This window comes from Macaca fascicularis, chromosome 20 (genome assembly GCF_037993035.2).
Source record: "Macaca fascicularis isolate 582-1 chromosome 20, T2T-MFA8v1.1".
Taxonomy (NCBI): domain Eukaryota; kingdom Metazoa; phylum Chordata; class Mammalia; order Primates; family Cercopithecidae; genus Macaca; species Macaca fascicularis.
In genome coordinates this window covers 20,836,665-20,863,684 of record NC_088394.1, presented here as the reverse complement: position 1 = coordinate 20,863,684, position 27,020 = coordinate 20,836,665, and the positions used below count along the sequence as shown (strand labels likewise).

Genomic DNA, 27,020 nt, shown 5'->3' with positions numbered 1-27,020 from the left:
GTAAGTACAATCTTTTACTACAAATCTCTAAGGCTTATTTATCTTGTTTGAGTGAAACTTTATGCTCACCGATTAGTAACTTTCCATTATCCTATTCTCCAAGCCCCTAGCAGCCACCATTCAACTATTAGATTTTATACATTTGACTATTTTAGATATATCATGTAAGTGGAATCATGAAATATTTGACTTTCTGTGATTGCTTTATTTTACTTAGCATAATGTCCTCAAGATTCATCCATATTGTAGCAAATGTCAGAGTCATCTTATTTTTTTTTTTTTTGTTCTTTTTTTTGAGATGGAGTCTCATTCTGTCACCCATGTTGGAGTGCAAGGGCGCGATCTCGGCTCACTGCAACTTCCACCTCCTGGGTTCAAGCGCTTCTCCTGCCTCAGTTTCCCAAGTAGTTGGAACTACAGGCATGTGCCACCACACCCAGCTAATTTTTGTATTTTTTAGTAGAGACAGGGTTTCACTAGATGTTGGCCAGGCTGGTCTCAAACTCCTGACCTCAGGTGATCCACCCACCTTGGCCTTCCAAAATGCTGGGATTATAGGCGTGAGCCACTGTGCCCAGCCAGAATCATCTTATTTTTAAAGTCTGAATAATATTCCATTGTATGTATATACCACATTTTCTTTATCCATTCATCTGCTGATGAATGTTTAGGCTTTTTTTTTTTTTTCACATTTTAGCTATTATGAATAGTGTTCAGTGAATTAGGAGTGATGGTAGGTCTCTGAGATCCTGATTTGAACTCTTTTTGATAAATAATCAGAAATAGGATTGTCTGATAATATGGTAGTTCTATTTTTAATATTCTGAGGAACCACCACATTGTTTTTCATAGCAGGGGCACCATTTTGCATTCCCACCAACAGTTGGCAAGAGTTCCAATTTGTACAAACTTTACCAATACTAGTTATCTTTTTATAAAATCTTTTTTTTAAAAAAGTCATCGTAATAGGTGTGAGGTGATTATCTCATGGTTTTGACTTGCATTTCCCTGATGACTAGGAAAATTGAGCAAATGTTCATATACCTGTTGAACATTTATATCTTCTCCTGAGAAAAATCTATTCAATTCCTTTGCCCATTTTTAAATTAGGTTATTTTTTGCTATTGAGTTGTAAGAGTTCCTTATATATTTTGGATATTAACCCCTTTTAAGAGGTATGATTTATAAATATTTCCTCCCATTCTGTAGATTTTTCTCTTGACTCTACTGATTGTTTCCTTTACTATGCAGAAGCTTTTTAGTTTGATGTAATCCCAATTTTCTATTTTTGCTTTTATTGCCCGTGCTTTTGGGGTCATAAAAAAGAATGTTTCCCCTATGTTTTCTTCTAGTAGCTTTATAGCTTCAGGACTTACATTTAAGTCTTCATTATATTTTAAGTTGATATCTGTATGTGGTGTGAAATAAGGGTCTAAATGGATTCTTTTGCATGTGGATATCCAGATTTCCCAACACAATGTATTGAAGAGACTGTTCTTTCCCCATTGTGTGTTCTTGTCACCTTTGTAAAAAATTAACTGATGGTAAATGCATGAGTTTATTTCTGTACTCTATTTTTTTCCATTAGTCTACATTTCTATTTTTATGCAAAGAAGGTACTTTTTAAACTAAGAATATGGTAAAATTTCTACCACCAGACTTTTGCAATGTGTTTTCCAAGATAATAAGCAAAGATGGTTTATTGACAAGAGCTAGATTTCACAACCATTAGAATAGTAATTTTCCAAGAGGTACAAAAGGAAAACAAACCCTCAAGGAACTTCATTTCACACTCACCATTACTAAGCAGCAGGAGGCAAAGAAGATGATGAAATCACACAATAGGGCAGAAAGCCAGTACACAATGACAGAGACACCACTCACAAACTGGATGTGCTTCGCCTTAGTGGTTCTCTCAGTCACCGTCAGGAGACAAAAACCATTGATCAAAAGAGCCATGCCAAATTGTAAATTTATGGCCAATTTTTGTCCACTTTGAAGCCTACAAAAGAAGACATATCAGAAAATCAACACAGCAGAAGATACAGATTTCAATCAATAGCTATTTTTATCATATAAATATAATCAGATAAAGTGGAAATAATGTATTTAAAGAGTAAAATTGAATTCAAATGAAAAGAATAACATACTCTTCATTTTCTTCAATATCAGGGAGTGGCTGAGGTTTGTTGGAGACTGTTAAGGAAGCATTGGCACCAGAAAGTGACTTGAAAAGAATGTTGTCTAACACTGCCAGGGCCACAGATGGTGAATGATATGCTTCATTGTTGAATAGAGCAGTAAGCATTACCATATTTGCCTCCGACTCAATAGAAAGTGCAATGATACATAAACGAATACAATCTTTTGTTTCCCTCAAGTACTTCAGTAGGTCACCTAGGATGAGAAAACAATATTGGTCAGTGTGTCCACAATACAGATAACCTATAATATAGGCCAGAGAAGAGGAACAGATAATTTTACTTCTCGTCACCTTCAATTTTCCCATAATGACTACTTCAAACATTTGCGGTTCCTCTCCAGCACTTTACTTCATCATTACATTCCAAGCTCTCTCACTTTATAGCCTATGTCCTAAACTACTACTTCACTGAGAAAACACAGACTCTCTCAACTTACTTATCTATCTTATACTGATTTATAAGTGGTTTCATTTATAGCTTTGCTAATCTTACAGCAGACAAAACCTTCCTCTGGAAAGCACAGAAGCTAACTAAAAACATTTAAAAATATCACCTCATTAAGGATATTAGACATCTAGGAAAACTATCAACATTTGGGAAGAATGGAAATGCACTGAGATGAGTCCAACATTCTACATTCTTTTTTTCTTTGAGACCTGTATAGATTTGTAAATGGTAGAGGTACCTTAGTAAACCCTCAGGCTCTCTGTGGGGCTCAAGAAGGGTAATACCCTCACAGAAATAGTGAGTAAGAAATAAACCAATTCTTTCTTTAAGAGATCGGGTCTCACTGGGTTTCCCAGGCTGGAGTGCAGTGGGAAATATTCACAGGCATGATAATAGTGCACTACAGCCTCAAATTCCTAGGCTCGTGTGACCCTCCCATGTAAGTCTCCCAAGCAGCGGGGACTACAGACCCTTGCCACCATGCCCAGCTTAATAGACACATTCTTATAAAAATTTAAACCCAGCCTCAAATTACTTCAATCCATGATTGGATTTAGATCTTTCCTTAATCTTACTGCCTGCCAGAAGTAAAACTGAATCTCCTCTGGAGAAGATAATCTCATGCAGAATCTTCATAATTTTCATACACAGTATCTGGCATTGAATTAAGAAATTATCAATTCCACTAAAAAAGAGAACCAAGAGAAAGCACAGACAATAGAAACAGATTCATTGATGACCCAGGTAGCAAAGATAGAGAATTTACCAGAGAACTGGAGTCCATAGAAATAATCAAATGTTTATGTCAGAATTAAAAAACACATTAATTACAATTAAGAAGTTAATATATAACTATAGTGGGTTGAGCACAAATAAAGTGTAGGTCAGGGCACTGGAAGACAAGTGATTAGAATACTCAGACAAAAGCACAGTGGATGGAAAACAAGAGAGAAGACACACATCACCGATGTCAGGAATGAAACAGAGAAAATCACTACCCATCATGCAGACATAAAAAGGATGATAAAGGAATTCTATGGTTAACTCTACACAAATGTCACGGCTAATTTTATGTATCAACTTGACTGGGTTGAGGGATACCCAAGTAGCTGGTAAGGCATTATTTCTGGGCATGTCTGTGAGGATGTTTCCAGACAAGATTAGCATTTGAATCAGTAGACTGACTAAAGCGCCTCACCAATGTGAGTGGCCATCATCCAATCCACTGAGGGACCAAATAGAACAAAAGGGTGAAAAAAGGGCAACTTTTTTCTCTTCATGAAGGAAAATGCACCACCTATTTTCTCCTGCCCTTACACATTAGCACTCCTGATTCTCAGACTTTTGGACTCTGGGACTTACACCAGTAGCCACCTTGGTTCCCAGGCCTTTGGCCTCAGACTGAATTACTGGCTTCCTGGGTATACAGCTTGCATACAGCATATTATGAGACTTCTTGGCCTCTATAATCACATGAGCCAATTCCTCCAATAAATATTTTCTTTATACATTTATCTCTCTCTCTCTGTCTCTGTCTCTCTCTCTCTCTATACACACACACACACACACACACACACACACACACACACACACACATATGTATCCTGCAACTTTGATGAACTCATTTATTAGTTCTAGAAATTTTTCTTGTTTGTTCTTTGGGATTCTCTATGTAGACAATCACATCATCTGCAAATAAGAGCAATTTTCTTTCTTTGTGATCTGTATGCCTTTTGTTTCCCATATATATATATATCCTGTTGGTTCTGCTTTTCTAAAGAACTCTAATACAACACATAGATTTGATGACTTAGATGAAAGGGACCACTTCTTCAAAACATACAACTACGACAACTCAATATGAAGTAGATCATTGAATAGCAATAATTATTAAGAAAATGTAATTCTCAACTAAAAATTCCATAAAAAAGAAGTCTCCAGGCCCCGATATTTTCACTGAAGAATCATATCAAATGCTTAAAGAAGAATAAGCACTAATTAGACACAACATATTTTAGGAAACAGAATCAGGAACATTTCTCAATTTAGTTTATAATGAAACCACACCAAGACAGTACAACAAAAGTAAACTACAGATAAATATCCTTTATGAATATAGATGCAAAACTCCTTAATAAAATATTAGACAACAGAATTCAACAATATATACAAAGAATTATGCACCATGACCAACTGGAATCTATTCCAGGGATACAAGGCTGGTTCAATATTTGAATATCAATTAATGTCACCCTCCATATTAATAGACTAACAAGGAAAACTTACATAATTATACAAATCTGTGCAGAAATAAGCACTCATGATTTAAAAAAAAAAAACTGAGCAAAATAGGAGTAGAGCAGAACTTCTTTAACTTTATATAAAGCATCTAAAAAATTCCTTACCGCTAACATTATACTTAGTGGAGAAAGACTGTATACCTTTTTTCCTAACATTGGAACAAAGAAAAACAATCAGTCTCACTACTCTGATTCAATATAGTGATGGAAGTTCTATCCAGTGTAATAAAGTATAAATGGGAACCAAAAGGCATACAGATCACAAAGAAAGAAAATTGCTCTTATTTGCAGATAATATGATTGTCTACATAGAGAATCCCAAGAAACCAACAAGAAAAATTTCTAGAACTAATAAATGAGTTCATCAAAGTTGCGGGATACATGATAACCATATAAGAATAAAAAATAATTATATGCTAGAATAAACATCTGGATACCAAAATTAAAAGGGTAATACCATTTACATTAACTGAAAAATGAAAGATTTAGGCATAAATCAACAACCTATGTGCAGGACTTGTATGCTGAAAACTACAAGTGCTGATGAAAGAAATAAAAGTTCTAAATCAATAAAGGGACATCCTACATTCATGGATTCAAAGACTATACTCAGTAAAGATGTCAATTTTCTTCAATTTACTATACAGATTTAATCCAATTTCTGGCAAATTTCCAAGTTTTTATGCAGGTATAGACAAACTTATTTCAAAATGTATATGGAGGAGCAAAGGAACTAAAATAGCCAAAACAACTTTTAAAAACAAGAATAAAGTGGGAGGAACCAGTCTACCAGATTTCAAGTGTGCCATTGGTTGAAGGAATAGATACACAGATTATTGGAATAGAATAGAAAACCCCAAAATAGACCCAAACATGCCCAACTCTTTTTTGATAAAGGTGCAAAATAATTAAATGAATATCATCATTCAGTAATGGAGCAATTGCTGCCGGAGCAATTGGAGATGCACAGGCACAAAAATTAACCTTGACTCAGATATCACACCTTATGCTAAAATTAAGTCAAAGTAGATAATAAATATAAAATGTAAAGCTATAAAACTTTTAGAAAACTGTAAATCTTTTTAGGAGAAAATCTTCAAGATTTAGGGCTAGGTGGAGGGTTCTTAGACCTAACATCAAAAGCATGATCAATAAAAGAAAAAAATACATTAAACTTTATAAAAATTAAGAAATTTTGCCCTGAAAAAAAATTGTTAGGGTGATGATAATCTACAGCATGAGAGAAAACAATTTTAAAAACTGTTTAAAACTCTATAGTAAAAAACATCAAAAATTAAACTAAAAAATAGGGAAAATTGATAAACACACATTTCACTGGAGATGATGTTCAAATGGAAAATAAGCACATGAAAAGATGTAGAAATGCAAGTCAGGGAAAGGTAAGTTGAAACTACAGTGATATCCCACTACTCACTTATCACAACGGCCAAAACAAAAATAGTGAAAACACCAAATGCTGGTGAATATGCAGAGAAACTGGATCACTCATACATTGCTGAGGGAAATGTAAAATGACACAGTCACTCTGGAAAGCAACTAGGTAGTTTTTTAGAAAACTAAACATGCAACAGCCCTGTTGCTAGAAAAAAATTAAAAAGAAGCTATGCCCAGTGTTCCCCTTACTTGTTGCAAGTAATAAAAATCCCCATGTTGAGTTTCCTAGACAGCAAAAGACAATTGTCTGTCAACAGACAATCCACAGAACAGGAGAAAATTTTTGCAAACTATGCATCCAACAAAGATCTAATATCCAGCACCTACAAAGAATTTAAACAAATTTACAAGAAAAAAACAAACTCATAAAAAAGAGGGCCAACGACATGAACAGAGACTTTGCAAAAGACGACATACACATGGCCAATATTCATATAAAGAAAAGCTCAACATCACTGATCATTAGAGAAATGCAAATCAAAACCACAATGAGTTACCATCTCACACCAGTCAGAAGAGCTATTATTATTATAATTAGCTTTTTATTTTATTTATTCATTTGTTTATTTTTATTTTTTAAGTTTGGGGGTACCTGTGCAGGATGTGCAGGTTTGTTAAATAGGTAAATGTGTGCCATGGTGGTTTGCTGCACCTATCAACCCATCACCGAGGTATTAAGCTCCGCATGCATTAGCTGTTTTTCCTAATGCTCTTTCCCCGCATCCTCCAACAGGCCCCAGTGCGTGTTTTTCCCCTCCCTGTGTCCATGTATTGTTCAGCTCCCACTTATAAGTGAGAACATGAGGTGTTTTCTGTTCCTGTACTAGTTTGCTGAGGATAATGGCTTCCAGCTTCATCCATCTCCTTGCAAAGGACATTTCTTTTTATAGCTACATAGTATTCCATGGTATATATGTACCACATTTTCCTTATCCAATCTATCATTGATGGGCATTTGGGTAGATTCCACGTCTACACATACATGTGCAAGTATCTTTACAACAGAATGATTTATATTCCTTTGGATATATACCCAGTAATGGAATTGTAGGGTCCAATGGTATTTCCAGTTCTAAATCTTTGAGGAATCACCACACTGTCTTCCACAATGGTTGAACGAATTTACATTCCCACCAACAGTGTAAAAGTGTTCCTATTTCTCTACAACCTCACCAGCATCTGTTGTTTCTTGACTTTTAAGAATAGCTATCATTTAAAAAGTAAAAAACAAACAAACAAAAAACAAAAAACAAAACACACATATGCTGGTGAGGTTGCAGAGAAAAAGGAATGCTTATACACTGTTGGTGGGAGTGTAAATTAGTTCAGTTACTGTGGAAGACAGTGTGGTGATTCCTCAGACTTAAAGACAGAAATATAGTTAGACCCAGCAATCCCATTACTGGGTGTATACCCAAAGGAATATACATAATTCTATTATAAAGACACATGCATGTGTATGTTCATTGCAATACTATTCACAATAGCAATGACATGGAGTCAACCCAAATGCCATCAATAATAGACCGGATAAAGAAAATGTGGTACATGTACACCGTGCAATACTATGCAGCCATAAAAAAGAATGAGGTCATGCCCTTTGCAGGGACATGCATGGAGCTGGAGGCCATCATTCTTAGCAAACTAACACGGGAACAGAAAACCAAATACCACATGTTCTCACTTATAAGTTGGAGCTAAATGAGGAGAATACACGGACACATAGAGGGGAACAACATATACTGGGGCCTACAGGAGGGTGGAAGGTTGGAGGAGGGAGAGAATCAGGAAAAATAACTAATGGATACTAGGCTTAATATCTGGGTGATGAAGTAATCTGTACAACCCCCATGATACAAGTTTACCTTGTTACACAGGTAAACTTGTATCTTTACTTGTTGTCTCTTTACATAAGATTTACTGACCTCTGCTGTAATATGTTAAATAAAACATTTACAATTTGGCTTTAGATAAAGTAAAACACACAAAAATCTTAGTTCATGTACCCATGAACTTAAAAGTTAAAACAAAATAAATAAATTTAAAAATCTGAAAAAATGACGGCATTCTTTGACTTGAATATAACTGTCTCTAAGACATTTGTGACTAACAGGGGAAGGACAGAGTGGGTAGCCAAACACTATAGTTAAGACCTTCTTTGGAAGTAACACAAGAAGATCGTCTCTGAGAGCAGTTCTTTTTTTTTTTCCTCAGTGAGCTTTACCTTGTACTTCCTGAGGTCTTTGGTTGTCAGACTCGAGCATACTCTTAAGGCGTTCTGAGAGATCTGCAGTCAAATTAGAAGCCCCAGAAATAGAAAAGGGCACAATGGTTTGACCATATTGACTCAACTCCATTTGCCTAATCATTTCATGCTGTGAAGAATTTTTACTAGAACTTAAGAGAAAGGCAAGGGAGCCTATGAGTCCCAGTATCTGTAACAAAAGCAGTTTCCAGTTGCGCCAGTTGAACATCACCCTCTTTACGAACATGGCACAGAACTGCTGGCTGTAGAGAGAACACTAAGGAAAAATGAGAAAAAGATAACATTACAATAGGTATAGACTTAAACATGCCATTCATGTTGAACTCCATTAAGACGAATGCTTTGAAATTCTGTGGTATGAACATATACAAGTTTTATATTACAAACACATAAAGTTTATATAAGTAAGTATTTGGAATAGAACCTAAGCGTAGTATGACAGGACACAATTGTATGATCAATCTTTTCTTTGTATGAGGCAGGGGTCAACAAACTATGGCCCTATGGCCTGTTTTTATAAACAAAGTTTTATTGGAACACAGCGATGCCCATTTATTTCTGTATTTTCATGGTTGTTTTTGGGCTATAATGACAGACTTGAGTAATTGTGAAAGACACCAGATGGTCTGCTAAGCCTTCAATATTTGTTGTCTCTTTACATAAGGTTTACTGACCTCTGCTGTAATATATTAAATAAAATGTTTACAGTTTGGCTTTAGATATAACACACAAAAATCTTAGAAGGATGATTTTCCTCAGACTCCTGATAGCCAAGAAAACTAGGGTGCTTTATAGAAGGAGTAGATGATTATAAGAAGAATGAAGAAAATATTTGGCAACTCAGAATTCCACTGTGAAGGATCATACTAATTAGGGAACCATCCCTTACACAGTAACAATTCCCAATAGGAAAACTTAGAATACTTAAAATATTGTGCATATTGAATTATTAAAAATCAGGCTCACTAGTACCCTTAACTTAGCCTCAATAAACCAACACATTTTGTGGTTACTGATTTGAAAAGAAATGAATTCTAAAACAGAAAAAAAGGATGGAGGAATAACAATGGTGAAAGCAAACCATTGCTATCTTATCTAAAACCCATCATTTCTGCATTAGAAAACTGATTAGGAAGTGGCACAGACTGCTTGCCATCTGATCGACGAAGTGTACCTCTTGCACTCCAACCATATCTACACCAGGTTTCTTGGTAAAGGTGCTTACCCCAGTATTAAAGTTAATAGTAGGGCTTTCATTCAGGGTGGGAGGATCTGCTCCCTCAACATTTCTTGACATGTTCTTATTCTGGTTCCTGTTGGAGGCTCGGCCCATTTGGGAGGAAGACTTCATAGCTTCGATATCTGTTTGTGACTCTTCTGTGTAACCGACCCTACATAAAAAAGCACAAAGTATTTCATTTCAATCTTACCCCAAAGTATCCTGTTTGAAGAATGTGAGTTGCAGCCCCCAACTCAGAAGGCTCCTTGGTGTGCTCATTGCCTGGCAGAAATCATTACTTGGAAGCAACATGGTACTTGTGGTAGAGCAATGGTTCCCAAACATGCCCCGTTGCCCTTAAATTTCTATTGGATGAAACCTGAAAGTCTGGAGAACTTACAAAGGGAACTAAGACATGTTCTTTTCCCTCCAGAGATTTTCTTTTCCCTATACATTGTCACTCACTTGAAGAAGACTTCTTCCATGGTAGTGACAGAGGCACCAACGCTAGAAATGCCCAGGTTTTCTTGTTCTTGTTCCAGAGCAGTAAACAGAGCTTCAAAACTAGGAGTAGAAGAGGAACAGAAAAAGCTAGCACCAAACCAGATGATTTTCATATTTATGTCTTTTTCTTCTAAGATAATTTCCTCTCAGCAGTAGGGAAAATGTAGATCATTTTACATTTCAATGCTTACTATAAGTTTATGTCTCTGGTAAATCAGAAAGGTGGGACAAATGGAGAGAAAGAGACTAGCAAATTGCTACAGCAATTTATTCTCTGAATTTTGTGCAGTGCACACATATCAATTTCATACTTAAAGTAAAAGAGAAAAAGGAAATATGGTGAATCCACTCTACTTAGTTCTTGGATACCCATACTGTTGGTCTTCTAAGACAAGGATCAGGAGACTGTATATATGTTAATATCTCTAGTCATGAGTTAACTTATCATGAACATGAGCTAACTTATCATGTACATATATGCTATGGTTCCTATTACTCAGTAAATATTAAAAAAAGAAAGAAAATCATCCACAATTTAAAAAATACTAAAAAATAGAAAATGGAGTAAGTGCAGTAAAACTTAAAGACTTAGAGGGAATTATGTGATTAAATGTCCAGAAAAGTCTATGGAAGTTGAGCCAGATACAATGTGGAGACATCAAGTCTTTTAAAGAATGGTCTTCCTGGGAAGACATTACAGAATGTTGTATTCAAACGATTATCTTTTTCAGAAACCTCCAGTTCTCAAATCTCTCTCGAACCTTCAGTTCTCAAATCTATCTCTATCCATTTAGTTGAACCTGTCTTTGCACACACTCAGTGTTAGGGGAATTAAAAATTTCCTTTTAAAAAATCTATCAAACTTGCCTCCATATTCAAGCTTACATTCTATCTAGTTTTGCACATTAGTTCCAATCTTACACCTTGAGGTTATTTAATTCATCTGTGTGACAGCCAGTCTTTGACATATTTTAAGCCCATTTTTCCTACACTACAATTCTTCATTTCCAATATATGACTTCTCTACTGGGATTCACTTATATTTTCTTCTTTTTCATTTTTAAATTTGGGCTGAGTATGGTGGCTCATGCCTGTAATATTAGCACTTTGGGAGGCCAAAGTGGAAGGATTGCTTGAAGCCAGGAGGTTGAGACCAGCCTATGCAAAATATAGTGAGACCTCATCTCTTAAAAAAAAAAAGTCAGCTGGGCATGGTGGTACATGCCTGTGGTTCCAGCTACTCATGAAGCTGAGGTGGGAGGATCACTTGAGCCTGGGAGGTAAAGGCTGCAGTGAGCTGTGATTGTACCACTGCACTTCAGCCTGGGTGACAGAGCAAGAATTTGTCTCAAAAAAAAAAAAAAAAAAAAAAAAAAAATTAACGTGTGCGCATTGTACAAAATTCAGAAAATAAGTATATAAAGAAAATAAAAATTATCATAACACTATCCATCAAAGATAACCACTGTTAATACACTATTATTTTGGCAAAATTATTTTTGGTTCTTTTGGCTTTATGCAATATATGACGAAGTTAGAATTAAATTGTGTACTGCTTCAAATGTATTAATATAGCACAAAGTCATGATAACCTAAATATTCATCACCAGCTTAATGAACAAATAAATTACAGTATGAATATATGACAGAATAAGATATAATTAAAATGTAGATTTCTCCACAGTTGTTTCATAAATGAAGAAAGCCTACAATTCCTAACAGAAAGCTGGCTGAGAAATCCTGGTGAGTAAACAAGGCAAGATTCTGAACATTAGTATGGTAGAATCCCATTTCTAAGAAAACTATTATTATGAGCCAGGCACGGTGGCTCATGCCTGTAATCCCAGCACTTTGGGAGGCCAAGGCAGGTGGATCACCTGAGGCCAGGAGTTTGAGACTAGACTGGCCAACATGGCGAAGCCCCATCTCTACTAAAAATACAAAATTAGCTGGGTGTGGTGGCATGCACCTGTAATCCCAGCTACTCAGGAAGTTGAGGCAGGAGAATCGCTTGAACCTGGGAGGCAGAGGTTGCAGTGAACCGAGATCGCACCACTGCACTCCAGCCTGGGCAATAGAGTGAGACTTCATCTCAAGAAAAAAAAAATAATAAAAGATAAAAAACTATTACTATGATTGTATACATGTCAATATATATATGTGGTGTTCTTGAAAAATATGCATCCAAATAAAAACAACACAAAACAAAATAAACACACAAAAATAAAAATACACATCAAACTCTTCTCAGGGATTACTTCTATGGACAGTAATTATGAGAGACTTTCACTTTCTAATTCATATACTCCAGAAATAAATAAGTTCTTTAATTTTTATCATCATGCAACCGTAAGTAGATTAGTCAACTCTAGGTTCCTCAGTAATAAAGCAAACAGTAAGCAAAACAGAATAAAGAAATAAATAACAAAACAAATTATTTCATGAGTCAGTTGTATTATAAAGTCCTATTATGAATCTGACCTGTTTTTCTAATTATATAAGTTTATAAACCTTTTTTCTAATTATATGTTTTATATGCTATATATAATACCGATATTTAATACATATGGATATTATACAGATAATATATATTATCTTTTGGGGGAAATAGAGAAAAACATAAAAACGAAAAGAATCTATCTCAAGTATATCCCTGTTAAATACTTGATGTACTTCTTTCCATCACTACATATATTTTTAAATTTAGATTTTTTTTTTCTTCTTTTCTGTGGTGCAACATACGTAAAATGCACTGTGTGGCAAATGAATTTTTCCATATGAGTATACCTGGATAACATCCAGATAAGACAGAGAACAGTTCCAGCGTCTCAGAAGGGTATTCCAGGATGCCCCTTTCTGGTTGACAACCCCTTTATCTGCACACACAGACACACATACATATGTGCATATACACACAACATATGGTAACAATTGTATTAGAATTCTAGAACCAAAGATTCGTTTTGCTTTTTCTTGAGTTTTATATAAACGGCATCTTACAGCATATGCTTTTTGGCCCAACGTAATGTCTGTGAGATTTCCTCATGTTGTTGCATATACCACTAGTTCATTTTTTTTTTTTTTTTTTTTTTGGAGACAGAATCTCGCTTTGTTGCCAGGTTGTAGTGCAGTGGTGTTATCTTGGTTCACTGCACCCTCCCCCTGCCGGGTTCAAGCGATTCTCCTGCCTCAGCCTCCCAAGTAGGTGGGACTACAGGCACAGGCTACCACGCCCAGCTAAGTTTTGTATTTCCAGTAGAGACGGAGTTTCACCATGTTGGCCAGGATGGTCTCTATCTCTTGACCTCATGATCTCCCTGCCTCGGCCTCCCCAAGTGCTGAGATTACAGGTGTGAGCCACCGCGCCCGGCCATAGTTCATTCTTTTTTATTGTTGAGTGGTATTTATCCATTTCCTGCTAAAGGATGTTCTGGTTGTTTTTGGTTTGGGGCTAGTATGAATAAAGTGACTGTGAATATAAACATTATTTTACATGTATTTTAATGGACTTGTCTCTCCTAGGTATATACTAGGAGTGTGATTACTAGGTCATAGGGTAAGCACATACTGAGCTTACCAAAAATGACCAAATATTTTACAAAGCAGTTTCACCATTTTACACTTCTACCAGCGATGAGAGCCGGTTGCCATGTTCACGTTATAGTTCGTCTTCTTAGCTTTAGCCATTCTAGGGGGTGTGTAGTGGTAATGTAATGCTTGCTTATTCTTCGTTAATTTTGCATAGTTCTGGGAAGAATTTTTGACATAGTCTTCTCTTTCATCAGTTCTGCTATTTTCTGCCATAATTATTTGGTCAGTTTTTTTAATTACCCAATCAAGAATTTATCTCACTTTTCCTCTTCAAAACTGCTGGGTCTAGATTCATAGCATCTTCTTTAATTTGATCAAGGCTACAAAGCAGAGAGTTTCAGAAGTTTTCTATTTTTGCAGTACAATAATGTTCAGAATTGGCATTTTTAAATTTAGTATCTTGTCCACAATTCATTCTTTTCCCCCATCTTTATAAAAGGAGGTTGATATTTCTCCAGGACTGACATACGATTATATACAATTTCAGGAGGAAATTATGTCTAAGATTTAGGTGTGATTCTCCTTGATAAAGTGATTTTTCTTCTGAATTCTCATTCTAGGTATTGTTTTTTTCTTTTCTTCTTTTTTTGCTGAAAATCAACTTTGGTATCATTGGTGGTATCAATTTGCGAAGCTTAAAATTAGGATGAGATTGGCATGTCTCCAGTTTTCTAACATCATGGTATAGATGGAAAAGCAAAAAGTTTTGGAGCTAAATGGGCCCGTGTTCAATTTCAGCCTGTGTTCAATTTCAGCCTGTATCAGTAATAACTATTTGATTTAATCTTTCCATTTGATCTACTATTATGATTTGATTGAATCTTTCTGACCTTAAGAGTCATCATATCAGCCGGGCGCAGTGGCTCAAGCCTGTAATCCCAGCACTTTGGGAGGCTGAGACGGGCGGATCACAAGGTCAGGAGATCGAGACCATCCTGGCTAACACGGTGAAACCCCGTCTCTACTAAAAAATACAAAAAGCTAGCTGGGCGAGGTGGTGGGCGCCTGTAGTCCCAGCTACTGGGGAGGCTGAGGCAGGAGAATGGCGTGAACCCGGGAGGCGGAGCTTGCAGTGAGCTGAGATCCGGCCACTGCACTCCAGCCCGGGTGACAGAGCGAGACTCCGTCTCAAAAAAAAAAAAAAAAAAAAAAAGAGTCATCATATCATTTGTAAAAAGGTAAAAATAAGTATGCTTTATATTCTCTTCATTTGTCACAATGTTACTTCACTTTAGCATTTATTCCTTTACAATCCCTTCATGGCGATCTGAGTGGCTCGTGTGTACATCTTCATTTGGAGACTGTAATTTATTTGCAGCTGTGAGGAACACTCTGAATATCTCGTCTTCCTTTTTGCTGTGCATCCCTTTTTAATTAAAAGATCATTCTCTTTGATCAACAATATTGAATTTAAAGAGGAGTTGAGAAATTTTGCTTCCTTGATGACAGCATTGAAGCTTCTTTTCCTTGACATGCTTGGGAAAGATCTAGCTTCTGATTTTTCTTATTCTTACTGCCAGATCCCAACCTCAAAATTCCATTTTTAAAATACAAATGGAGGCAAAATTAGAAGAAATCAAGGCGCATAAAAAGAGGCATTGCCAAAGCAGAACTCATGCCATAAAATTTCATCTGGATCTATCATGTACACGTTTAATTTCCAGTCTATTTTTTCCTGATTAACCTGCTGGTCCTTATCTCAAATACTAGCTTTGTTTCTGTTCCACAACATAGATTTTTGTAACCCTCACATATCTTTCCAACTGTGCTGCTTAGGAGCCAACCTTTGCTCAAGATACCCCAAACTCTTAAAAAAGAGTATAATGATATTAACTACTTTCAAAACTTTCCTTGAATAACACGTTGAGGGGGTTAGACTTCCTAGTAATATTCTGTATCAGCCTGTCTTATTTGTTCTTGTTTACTACACTTTGGGTATTGCTCTATTTTCTTTAGATTTGGGATTTGGTGGTCAGAATTTCATATTGAAGTTTCCAAACATTCTTGAGGATCATTTCTTTTCAAAAGATCATGCTATGGAATCTTGCTTTTCTGTATATCTTCCAATTTTGTATGTGCCTGAATCTATCAAGTTCTTTTCCTCCTTTTCTGCCACGAAGTCTACCATGGTGTAAGGGAAACTCCCGAAGTTGTCTGACATTTTTTTTTTTTTTTAATCTTCAACCAACATTTTCTTGATGATCAGAATTAGGCTTACAGTAGCAGTTTCTTTCTCATTTCCTCCATCTTTCTAGGAAGTTTAATCATTGGCAAGAAAAGTCAGGAATGTGTCAGGAGACCTGTAGCAACACATGTCTATATATATATATATACACACACACCGTAATCATGTCTGTATTACAAGTCTACACTTGAATTATTCCCTTCACTATGAATCTTAAACAAACCTGTATCCAAAATATATTATGCATTTCCTCCTTCTAGCTTGCAGGAGTTTCACAAAATGATATGTAACTTGTTTCTTTCTCCTCCTGTGGTCACCCACTGTTTTTATTTTCTGTACATTTCTACCTTCTAGATCTAGAATTTTAAGCATATAAATATTCCCTGATATGCAGCACTATTCTGATGTGTCTCATATCTATCATTCCGCTATTACATTCTAAGCTTAGGTTTCATTCTACCAAGTCTCAGCATTGTTTTACAAGTTACGACCTTGTTTTAAAATTTCTTCTTCTGGACGGGTGCGTTGGCTCACACCTGTAATCTCAGCACTTTGGGAGGCTGAGGTGGGTGGATCATGAGGCCAGGAGTTCGAGATCAGCCTGGCCAACATGGTGAAACCCCATCTCTACTACTACTACTACTACAAAAAAAAAAAAAAAAAAAAAAAAGCCGGGTGTGGTGGCATGCACCTGTAATCCCGGCTACTTGGGAGGCTGAGGCAGGAGAATTGCTTGAAATTGGAAGGTGGAGGTTGCAGTGAGCCAAGATTGTGCCACTGCACTCCAGCCTGGGCAACAAGAGCAAAACTCCATCTCAAAATATATACATATATGTAATTTTTTCTTTTTTTGTTTTTTTGAGACAATGTCTCACTCTGTCACCCAGGCTGGAGTGCAGTGGCGTGATCTAAGCTCACTGCAGCCTCAATTTCCGGGGCTCAAGTGATCTGCCCGCTTTGGACTCCCAAAGTGCTAAGATTACTGGTGTGACTCACCGGGCCCAGTTTGTTTTAAAATTTCCAGATGACTTTCCTTATGAGATATATTCAATGAATTGAAATACAGGTATATGTGATGAAAAATTACTACTTTTCTGTTCCATAGTATTTATTCAGGCAAATAAATACATATTAGAACAATGTCTGGTAGAAACTAAGTGCTCAATTGCTGTTAGGTATCAAAATTTTAGCTGGGGTAGAAATCACTATTTAACCATCATTTCATTCTTTTCATATTATGCTCTGAAATAACTAGATGTATAGGTATTTCTTTTTCTTGTATTTTCTTCATCCCAATTCTTTTAGCTTAAAACTCTCCCCATAGGGGAACCTCACACCGGGGCCTGTGGGGCCTGTGGGGGTGTGGGGGGCTAAGGGAGAGATAACATTGGGAGAAATACCTAATGTAGGTGATGGGTTGATGGGTGAAGCAAAACCACAATGGCACATGTATACCTATGTGATAAACCTGCACGTTCTGCATATGTACCCCAGAACTTAAAGTGTAATAATAATAATAAAAAAAAATTCTCCCTGTTAGAACCACATGTTCTCACTCATAAGTGGGAGTTGAACAATGAGAACACTTGGACACAGGGAGGGGAACATCATACACCGGGGCCTGTTAGGGGGTCGGGGGCTGGGGGAGGGATAGCGTTAGGAGAAATACCTAATGTAGATGACGGGTTGATGGGTGCAGCAAACCAACATGGCACATGTATACCTATGTAACAAACCTGCACGTTCTGCGTATATATCCCAGAACTTAAAGTATATATATAAAAAACAACTCTCCCTGTTAGAGAAAACGTCATCCTGAGCAAATATATACATCCCTAAATTCATGATTTTCATTTTATTTTGTACTGTGTGTGTCATTCTATATCTACAGCCCAGAAATCTACAATCAGTTCTTCACCTTCTAGAGTATCTTCCTATTTCTTTCTTCTGAGTGCAAACGATTAGTAAGATGATGTGGTCTCACCATATCATCTGCTTCCACGTTCTCACATTTCCTGTCTTAGAATCTCAACATGGTGTTTCTGTTCTTGTCTGAGAATGCCGTTTGTGGCCATACAAATTAGGATAGGCAGATAGTGTGGCAAGCTCAAGCAAGCTCAAGCAAGCTCTTTATCTGTGTCTCTCCTTCAGATGGATTCTGTAGCTCCTGGTGGATCATGACTACAAACCTGGCCTAAGGCACCAACATAAAGCCTGCTTCCCACCTTGGTTGAATGAGTCAACTGCCTTGTATCACCAGGGAGACATAGCTAGAATATTATTTCCAGTTTTTCACTGTATTTAATTCTTCTACTCCAACTTATGACTAGGGTCTTGGTTCTACTCCACTGCCTGATTAGCTGCCCCAAGCTGCTGGTTCAAGAACTTCCCAATTTTCTTTTCTTTCTTTCTTTTTTATTTTTTTTGAGACAGAGTTTTGCTCTTGTCACCTAGATTGGAGCATAATGGCGCAATCTTGGCTCACTGCAACCTCCGCCTCCCGGGTTCAAGCAATTATCCCACCTCAGCCTCCCGAATAGCTGGGATTACAGGCACTTGCCACCATGCCTGTCTAATTTCTGTATTTTTAGTAGAGATGGAGTTTCACCATGTTGGCCAGGCTGGTCTCAAATTCCTGACCTCAGGTGATCTGCCTGCCTTGGCCTCCCAAAGTGCTGGGTCTACAGGTGTGAGCTACCACAGCAGGCTGAACTTCCCGATTTTCTGAGTGAACAGAACTCAAATGGCACAGTTCTTCTTCCTTTACTGTTTCTTTTATGACACATTCCTGTTGTTCTGGAAAAAAAAAATTAAAGTCCCCCATCTCCCATATTCTTTGTGAATATAACAACTGGCTTGAATCTAGAGAATACCAAAGCAACTACGTAACTGTATGTGGCAAGAAGCTAAAAATATCATACTCTGAAAGTTACCAATGAATACTCTTAGTTTCTTTTTCTTTTTTTTAGGATAGTTATCACAGGAAAAGTTATTATTCTTTGACTCCCTTTCATGAGTAACTTGGCTAACTGGTGAATCCAAGCTGCCTATTTCCTCTCGGTTCATGTCATCCTGACTCTAAGAGCCATGTTTAATTAAGCCATCCATTTTTTTCCTCTCATTATCTTAATATTTCCCTTCACTCAACTCACCAGGAGCACCAAAAACATTCATCAGTTATCCCAATTAACACCAGAAAACTATAGCCATTAGGTGCATCTCTCTGTTCAGTGCAAATGGCAGCTGTAACAGGATTTTTGTCTTGTTAAATAAACTCTACTTGTTAAGCCTGAAGAAACTAGGAAAAGAAACAATGATTTCTGGCTAAGAATTACTCATTTAGCATTCTCTGGATCCATACCTGTGTGCATAATTTTTGGGCAGAATAAAAGATAACTCAGTTCCAACATCATTCTCCAAAGTGGCTGTCGGTATATAATAATGAATTAATTTTGAGACTTCTTCAACATTACAGTCAGGTGTCTTCACCATGACAATGCGGTATCCCACACCTGAGAAAAATCCATGTAGAAGAACAAATAAAACGATTTTGTATTTCCCACACTTGTGAGATCACACGTGACTTTCATTACCTGTGTAAGCTAGAAGATAGGGCATGTCACAGATCATTAAATCACAACTCTAAGGAGCCTAATAAGTACTTCTTTTATAATTTCATTATTTCTCTTAGGGACTGATAGTGATCTGGATTATATAAGCAGATAGAGCAGAGATAGGATGAAAAGCCTCGTTATCTGGCTTCTCATCCTATTGACACTGAAATCTGAGAGGACAAGATTAATATGCATTAAAGAGATATTTGTTGGTTGTCTACTACATGCCAGGTAGTAAATAAGTCAGATAAAAATCCTTTCAGAAACTGAAGAAATTGGCCAGGCATGGTGGCTTATGCCTATAATCCCAGCACTTTGGGAGGCAGAGGCGGGTGGATCACCTGAGGTCAGGAGTTGAAGACTAGACTGGCCAACATGGCAAAATTCTGTCTCTACTACATACAAAAATCAACACAGAATTCTATAAATGGCAAAAATATATTTTAAAAGTAGAGACAAACATAAATGAGATAATTCATTACCCACAAAAGTATGCTACAAGAAATGTCAAAGGAAGGGCTTTAGGCATAAGAAACAGTATATTTTAACTGAATGAAAATAAAAATGCAACCTACTAAAATTTGTGGGGTGTTGCTAAAACAGGACTTAGGAAGAAAGGTATAGCTTTAGATCCTATATTTGAAAGAAGAAAGGTTAAGAGTCAATGATTTAATGTTCCATCTTAATAGCTGGGCGTGGTGGCGTGGTGGCGTGGTGGCATGGTGGCATGTGCCTGTAACCCTAGCTACTCGGGAGGCTGCGGCAAAAGAATGACTTGAACCCATCAGGCAGAGGTTGCAGTAAGCAGAGATCATGCCACTGCACTCCAGCCTGGGTGAGAGAATGAGACCCTCTCATAAATAATAATAATAATAATATTCCATCTTAAAAAGGTAGAAAATGAGTGAATGAATCCAAACTAAGAAACAAAAGTGAAATAATAAAGATGAACAATGAAATAAGTTAAATAAAAAACAGAAAAATGATAAAAATAATAAAGCTAAAAATTATTCTTATTCATAGGATGTATTATTAACAAGAATGATCAAGAAAAAAAAGAGAAAAACACAAATAATCAGTGTCCAAAATGAAAGTCAAGACATTAACAAACGTAATACAAACATTTAAAGGATAATTAAGGGGATATTAGTTATCTAAAAAAATTAAAGTTATAAAAAAGTTCACAAAAAATAATGGAAAATCTAAATAGTCCTATATTTTTCAAAGAAAGACACACACACACACACACAAACACACACACACACACACACATATATATATATATATATATATTTTTTTTTTTTTCACTCTGTCGCCCAGGCTGGAGTGCAGTGGCATGATGTTGGCTCACTGCAACTTCCACCTCACGGATTCAAGTGATTCTCCTGCCTCAGCCTCCTGAGTAGCTGGGAATACAGGCATGCACCACCATGCCCAGCTAATTTTTATATTTTTAGTAGATACCGGGTTTCACCATGTTGGCCAGGCTGGTCTCAAACCTCTGAGATCGCTGGTCTCAAACTCCTGAGATCAAGTGATCTGCCTGCCTCAGCCTCCCAAAGTGCTGGATTACAGGTGTAAGCCGCTGTACCTGGCCAAGAAATAGACTTTTAATTAGTAAAACTCTCCCAAATAGTAATCTTGAGACCCAGATGACACTTTACTGGTTAATTCTATCCAACACTTAAGAAAAAAATAGTAGAGCCTTATATAAATGCTTACAGATGACAAAAGAGAAGAAACACTTCTGAATTCATTTTGTGAGGCCAACATAAACCTGATATCAAAACTAGACAGAGATTTCAAGAAAAGAAAATTATAGACATTATAGACCAAAGTCCCTGATGAACTTAATATCTACAAATCAAATTCTGCAATTTATAAGTAATACATAATGCCTAATAGGATTTATCCCAGGAAAAAAAGCTTGGCTTTATCTTTCAAACATAAATGAATGTAAATCAGAATACAAACAAAATTAAAGAGAAAAAATATGAATATTCCACTAGATCCAAAAAGAAAAACGAAAAAAAAGCATTGATGAAATTCAACGTCTACCACAGATTTTTAAAAACCTCCTAGCAATCTCCAGGAAATAAGAGAGAACACAAACAAATGGAAGAACATTCCATCCTTGTTGACAGGAAGAATCAATATTGTGAAAATGGCCATACTGCTCAAAGTAATTTATAGATTCAATGCTATTCCCATTAAACTACCATTGACGTTCTTCAGAGAATTAGAAAAAGCTACTTTAAAATTTATATGAAGCCAAAAACGAGCCTGTATAGTTAAGACAATCCTAAGCAAAAAGAACAAAGCTGGAGGCATCATGCTACCTGACTTCAAATTATACTACAAGGCTACAGTAACCAAAACAGCATGGTACTGATACAAAAACAGACACATAGACCAATGGAATAGAAGAGATCTTAGAAGTAAGACTGCACATCTACAACCATCTAATCTTCAGCAAACCTGACAAAAACAAGCAAAGGGTAAAGGATCTCCTTATAATAAATGTGCTGAGAAAACTGGCTAGTCATATGCAGAAAATTGAAACTGGACCCCTTCCTTACACCTTATACAAAAATTAACTCAAGATGGATTAAAGACTTAAATGTAAAACCTAAAACTTTTATAAAAACTATAGAAGAAAATCTCAGCAATACCATTCAGGACATAGGCACAGGCAAAGGTTTGATGACAAAAACATCAAGATCAATTGCAACAAAAGCAAAAATTGACAAACGGTATCTAATTAAACTAAAGAGCTTCTACACAGCAAAAGGAACTATCATCAGAGTGAACAGATAACCTACAGAATGGGAGAAAATTTTTGTAATCTATCCATCTGACAAAGGTCTAATATCAGAAAGTAGGCAAAGGACATGAACAGACACTTCTCAAAAGAAGACATTTATGCAGCCAATAAACATATGAAAAAAAGCTCAATGTCACTGATCATTAGGGAAATGCAAATCAAAACCACAATGAGATACCATCTCACACCAATCAGAATGGCCATTATTAAAAAGTCAAGAAACAGATGCTGGCAAGGCTGTGGAGAAATAGGAATGCTTTTACACTGTTGGTGGGAATGTAAATTAGTGCTACCATTTTGGAAGACAGTGTGGCACTTCCTCAAGTCCCATTACTGGGTGTGTACCCAAAGGATTATAAATCATTCTATTATAAAGACACATGCATGTACACGTTCATTGCAGCACCATTCACAATAGCAAATACATGGAATCAACCCAAATGCCCATCAGTGATAGATTGGATAAAGAAAATGTGGTGCATATATACCATGGAATACTATATAGCCATAAAAAGGAATGAGATTATATCATTTGCAGAGACATGGTTGGAGCTGGAAGCCATTATCCTCAGTGAACACACACAGGAACAGAAAACCACACACCCCATGTTGTTACTTAAAAGTGGGAGCTGAACAATGAGAACACACGGACACAGGGAGAGGAACAACACACACTGGGGCCTGTCATGGGGGACAGGAGAAGGGAGAGCATTAGGATAAATAGCTAATGCATGTGGGGCTTAATACCTAGGTGATGGGGTGATAGATGCAGCAAACCACCATGGCACACATTTACCTATGTAACAAACCTGCACATCCTGCACATGTATTCTAGAACTTAAAATAAAACTTTAAAAAAAAAAAGAAAGAAAAAAACCTCCTAGCAAAAAAGGAAAATTCATTAAACTGGTAACAGGCTTCCAAGTAATCCTTCAGGAAATCTCATACTTAATGATGAACATTATACATTTCCCCTCTAAGATAAGGAACAAGTCAAGTCTGTCTACTTTTATCAATCCTATTCAAGAATGTGCTGTAAGTCCCATATAAGACAATAAGTCAAAAGAAAAAGATAAAAGGCATAAAGATGAGAAAGAAGCAAAATCTTCTGATTCACAAGTAATAGGATTGTGCATAGAATCTACAAAAGTATCATCAGACCTAATGTATGAATAAACAAGTTTACAAGACACAAGGTCAATATAAAATTATTGTATATATAAATACTACAAGAGAAACATTGGAAAATGACATTAAATACTACCATTTGCATAAATATAAAAATGAAATACTTTGGAATACATCTAATGAAAGACCTTGACAATGAACAAAATATAGCCAAAAATGGCCTAAACAAAACCTAAATAAACCAATAAATAATATGAAGCTCATATACTGGAAGACTCAATATTGAAGATGACCATTCTTCCCAAAATGATACATAGCTTCAAAGAGATCCCAATCAATATTCAACCAGAGTTTTTGTAGAATTTAACAAAATGGCTCTAAGATCTATAGGGAAATATAAAGGGCCTATAATAGCTCAAGCAATTTTGGAAAACAAGAAAAAAGTTGACAGACTTATGTTACCTATTTTCAGAACTTACTATAAAGATCCAGTATTCATGACTGTTGTATTTGTAAAAGAATAGACCTATGGATGAATGAAACAATAGAAAAACCAAAAGTAGACCCACTTATAGATAGTCAGCTGATTTTTATCAAAGGTGCCAAAGCAATTCGCTAGAAAAAGGAATGTGTTTCAGTAAATGGTTCTGGATACTCACAGGGGGAAAAAAATCAACATCAACACCATTTGCAAAAGTCAACTTGAAATAAGTCATAAACCTTTAGAAGCTAGAACTGTAAAGTATCAAGAAGAAAATATAGGAGATCTCTGCAACCTTTATGTAGGCAAAGATATCCTAGAAAGGACACAAAAATCTTCAAAAAAATTAATAAATGAGCCTTAAAATTAAACATTTACACTCATCAAAAGATACTATTAAGATAAGTAGGCAAGGAACCCATTTGGATAAATATTCACAATCCATATATCTGACAAAGAACTCACATGAAGAATATGTGAAAGAACTACAAATGTTCAATCAAAAAGATAACCAACTTGTAATAGTGGGCAGAAGACTTAAACACTTCACAAAAGAATTTATGCAAATAGCCAACTTATACATGAAAATGAACTCAATATAATTATTCTTCAGGGAAATAAAAATTAAAAACACCGAGATAACTGTTTCACACCCACCAGAATGACTAAAACCCAAAAGGCAAACCAAAATGTTGGTGTGGGTATGGAGTAAGTGGAATTCTCAAACACGCTGACTGGTATAAAATATTACAAGCACTTTGAAGAACCTTTCAAAACATCACACACATAATTTATGACCAAGAACCTCACCAGTAAGTACCAAAATATTCCACTACTAAGTATTTTTATCCAAGATGAATTTTTAAGCAAGAGAGATCTTTAAGTTCACAAGATGGATTTTTAACCAAGAAAGATCTTTAAATTCATAGCACATTTGCTTATGATATTTGAATTCATACATCATATGATAGAAATGACCTAAAACAACATAAAAATCTATGAAGATTTGAAGTTATGTACAATTGATCCATGCAACAATATAGATTAATCTCAAATGTATTGTGCTGAAGAAACCAGGAACAAAATTATAATATATAATTCATTTATATGACATTCAACAACAGGCAAAACTAATGTATGGTAATAAAATCAGAAAGTAATTGCCTCTGGGAGAGGTGAATTGATGAAAACAGGCTCAAAAAAAACTTTCTAGAATCATGGAACTATTTCGTGTCAAAATTATATTTAAAGAGTCAAAGACGACTGATGTATAGGTAATTTTGAATAATGGCCTTAAAAAGGTAAGGAAGCTATTAGGACACATTTGGTATTTTACAGTTTAGAAAAATTTTTCATATTGTAATAAATTATTCCACTCATATAGAAGCAATTTAGTACTTCTTTGAAAAACAAGAAACAGCAGATGTTTGATTCACTACGTTTCCCTTATAATCCATCAACCTGTCTCTCTGTCTGTCTGTCTATCTATCTAACTCTTTGAAAGCACACATGCATTTGGGCAAATTAAAATTTAAGTAGAAGCCATGTGGAAAAACTGAACAGAAATTTTGGATAAAACAATAAATACAAAAGAGGGAAATAATTTTGAAAAAAAGGAGTATTATTTCAAAGAGCTCATAGTTGAATACTAATTAATAGAACAGAAGGAATCACTGAAGTTTTGGGTACCTAGAAAAAAACAATAAAACATATGTTTGAAGAATGTTATGAAGGCATCAATATCCTGAGAATAATCAAGGAGAGACAGACCATATATCTTTTTCAGGAAAATTGAAGAGCCACAGCACCGCACGGATCCCTTGACCATGATGGCTATGCGGTCACCCAGAACATCAGCTTCATCCATGTAGTGGGTGGTCAGTAGGATGGTACGATCAAGTTTAAAATGCTGCAGGAGATCCCAGGTGACCCTCCTTGAGACTGGGTCCATGCCAGACGTTGGCTCATCAAGTATCACTACCTGAAGACCAGGAAAACAAATCCATGACCATTGTTAAATATTTTATACTGGTACCACTATTGTCTTACCAGTCATGGAGCTTACTCTGATTTTGCTTTTTCACTTGTTCAACTAGGCTAAGATAATAAGTTTAGAGGCTAAGTGCAGTGGCTCACACCTGTAATCTCAGCACTTTGGGAGGCCAAAGTGGAGGATCACTTGAGCCCAAAAGTTAGAGCAACATAGTGAGACCCTATCTCTACAAAAAACTGAAAAAATCAGTAAAAAGTTAGCTGGGTGTGGTGGCATGTGGCTGTAGTTCCAGCTACCTGGGAGGCTGAGCAGGGAAGATTGCTTGAGTTAGGTAGGTTAAGGCTGCTTTAAGCCATGATTGTGCCACTGCACTCCAGCCTGGGTGACAGAGCAAGACCCTGTCTCAAAAAAAAGTTTAGAAAAAACTGAATTAGGAATGCCGGAATAATTTCAAACCTATGGCCATTTTATACCAACGAGATCGACAATGTCAATCCCATCTGATTTTCATTTAGGAGGTTATATTTAGAACGTTAGCTCCATAGCAGTTCTCAAATTTGTGTCAGCTGATTCTTTTAGAGTAGCTGCAGAATGCAGTGGGAATCCATATTTGGCTTTGTTTGTTTGTTTGTTTACCTTGGAGCCCCCTATAAATGCTATAATGATGGAGAGTTTGCGCTTCATTCCTCCACTCAGTGACTTTGACAATTTGTTACGCTTTTCTAGCAGGTTAAAAGTAGCCAGCATGCGGTCAATTTCAGTAGGCGTCATCTTTCCATGTACTCCTTTTATCTAGAAAAAGGAGCCAG

The 27,020-nt window shown here is 36.2% G+C and overlaps 1 protein-coding gene across 4 annotated transcripts in view; it reads right to left on the bottom strand.

The window, feature by feature from the left end:
- LOC102133268 (phospholipid-transporting ATPase ABCA3) overlaps positions 1-27,020 on the bottom strand; it is a 116,411-nt gene that overhangs the window by 63,163 nt on the left and 26,228 nt on the right. For all 4 annotated transcript variants that reach the window (XR_012429360.1, XM_045383137.3, XM_065537554.2 and 1 more), the window contains exons 7-14: positions 26,848-27,003; positions 25,989-26,199; positions 19,533-19,683; positions 10,357-10,455; positions 9,898-10,063; positions 8,631-8,928; positions 2,151-2,397; positions 1,798-2,002 (exon numbers count right to left, since the gene is read on the bottom strand). Coding sequence is in view for 3 of the 4 variants with exons in the window: in XM_045383137.3 (XP_045239072.2) it covers positions 1,798-2,002; positions 2,151-2,397; positions 8,631-8,928; positions 9,898-10,063; positions 10,357-10,455; positions 19,533-19,683; positions 25,989-26,199; positions 26,848-27,003 (1,533 nt within the window). In the remaining variant the exon portion in view is untranslated. The remainder of the gene's footprint in view (positions 1-1,797; positions 2,003-2,150; positions 2,398-8,630; positions 8,929-9,897; positions 10,064-10,356; positions 10,456-19,532; positions 19,684-25,988; positions 26,200-26,847; positions 27,004-27,020) is intronic.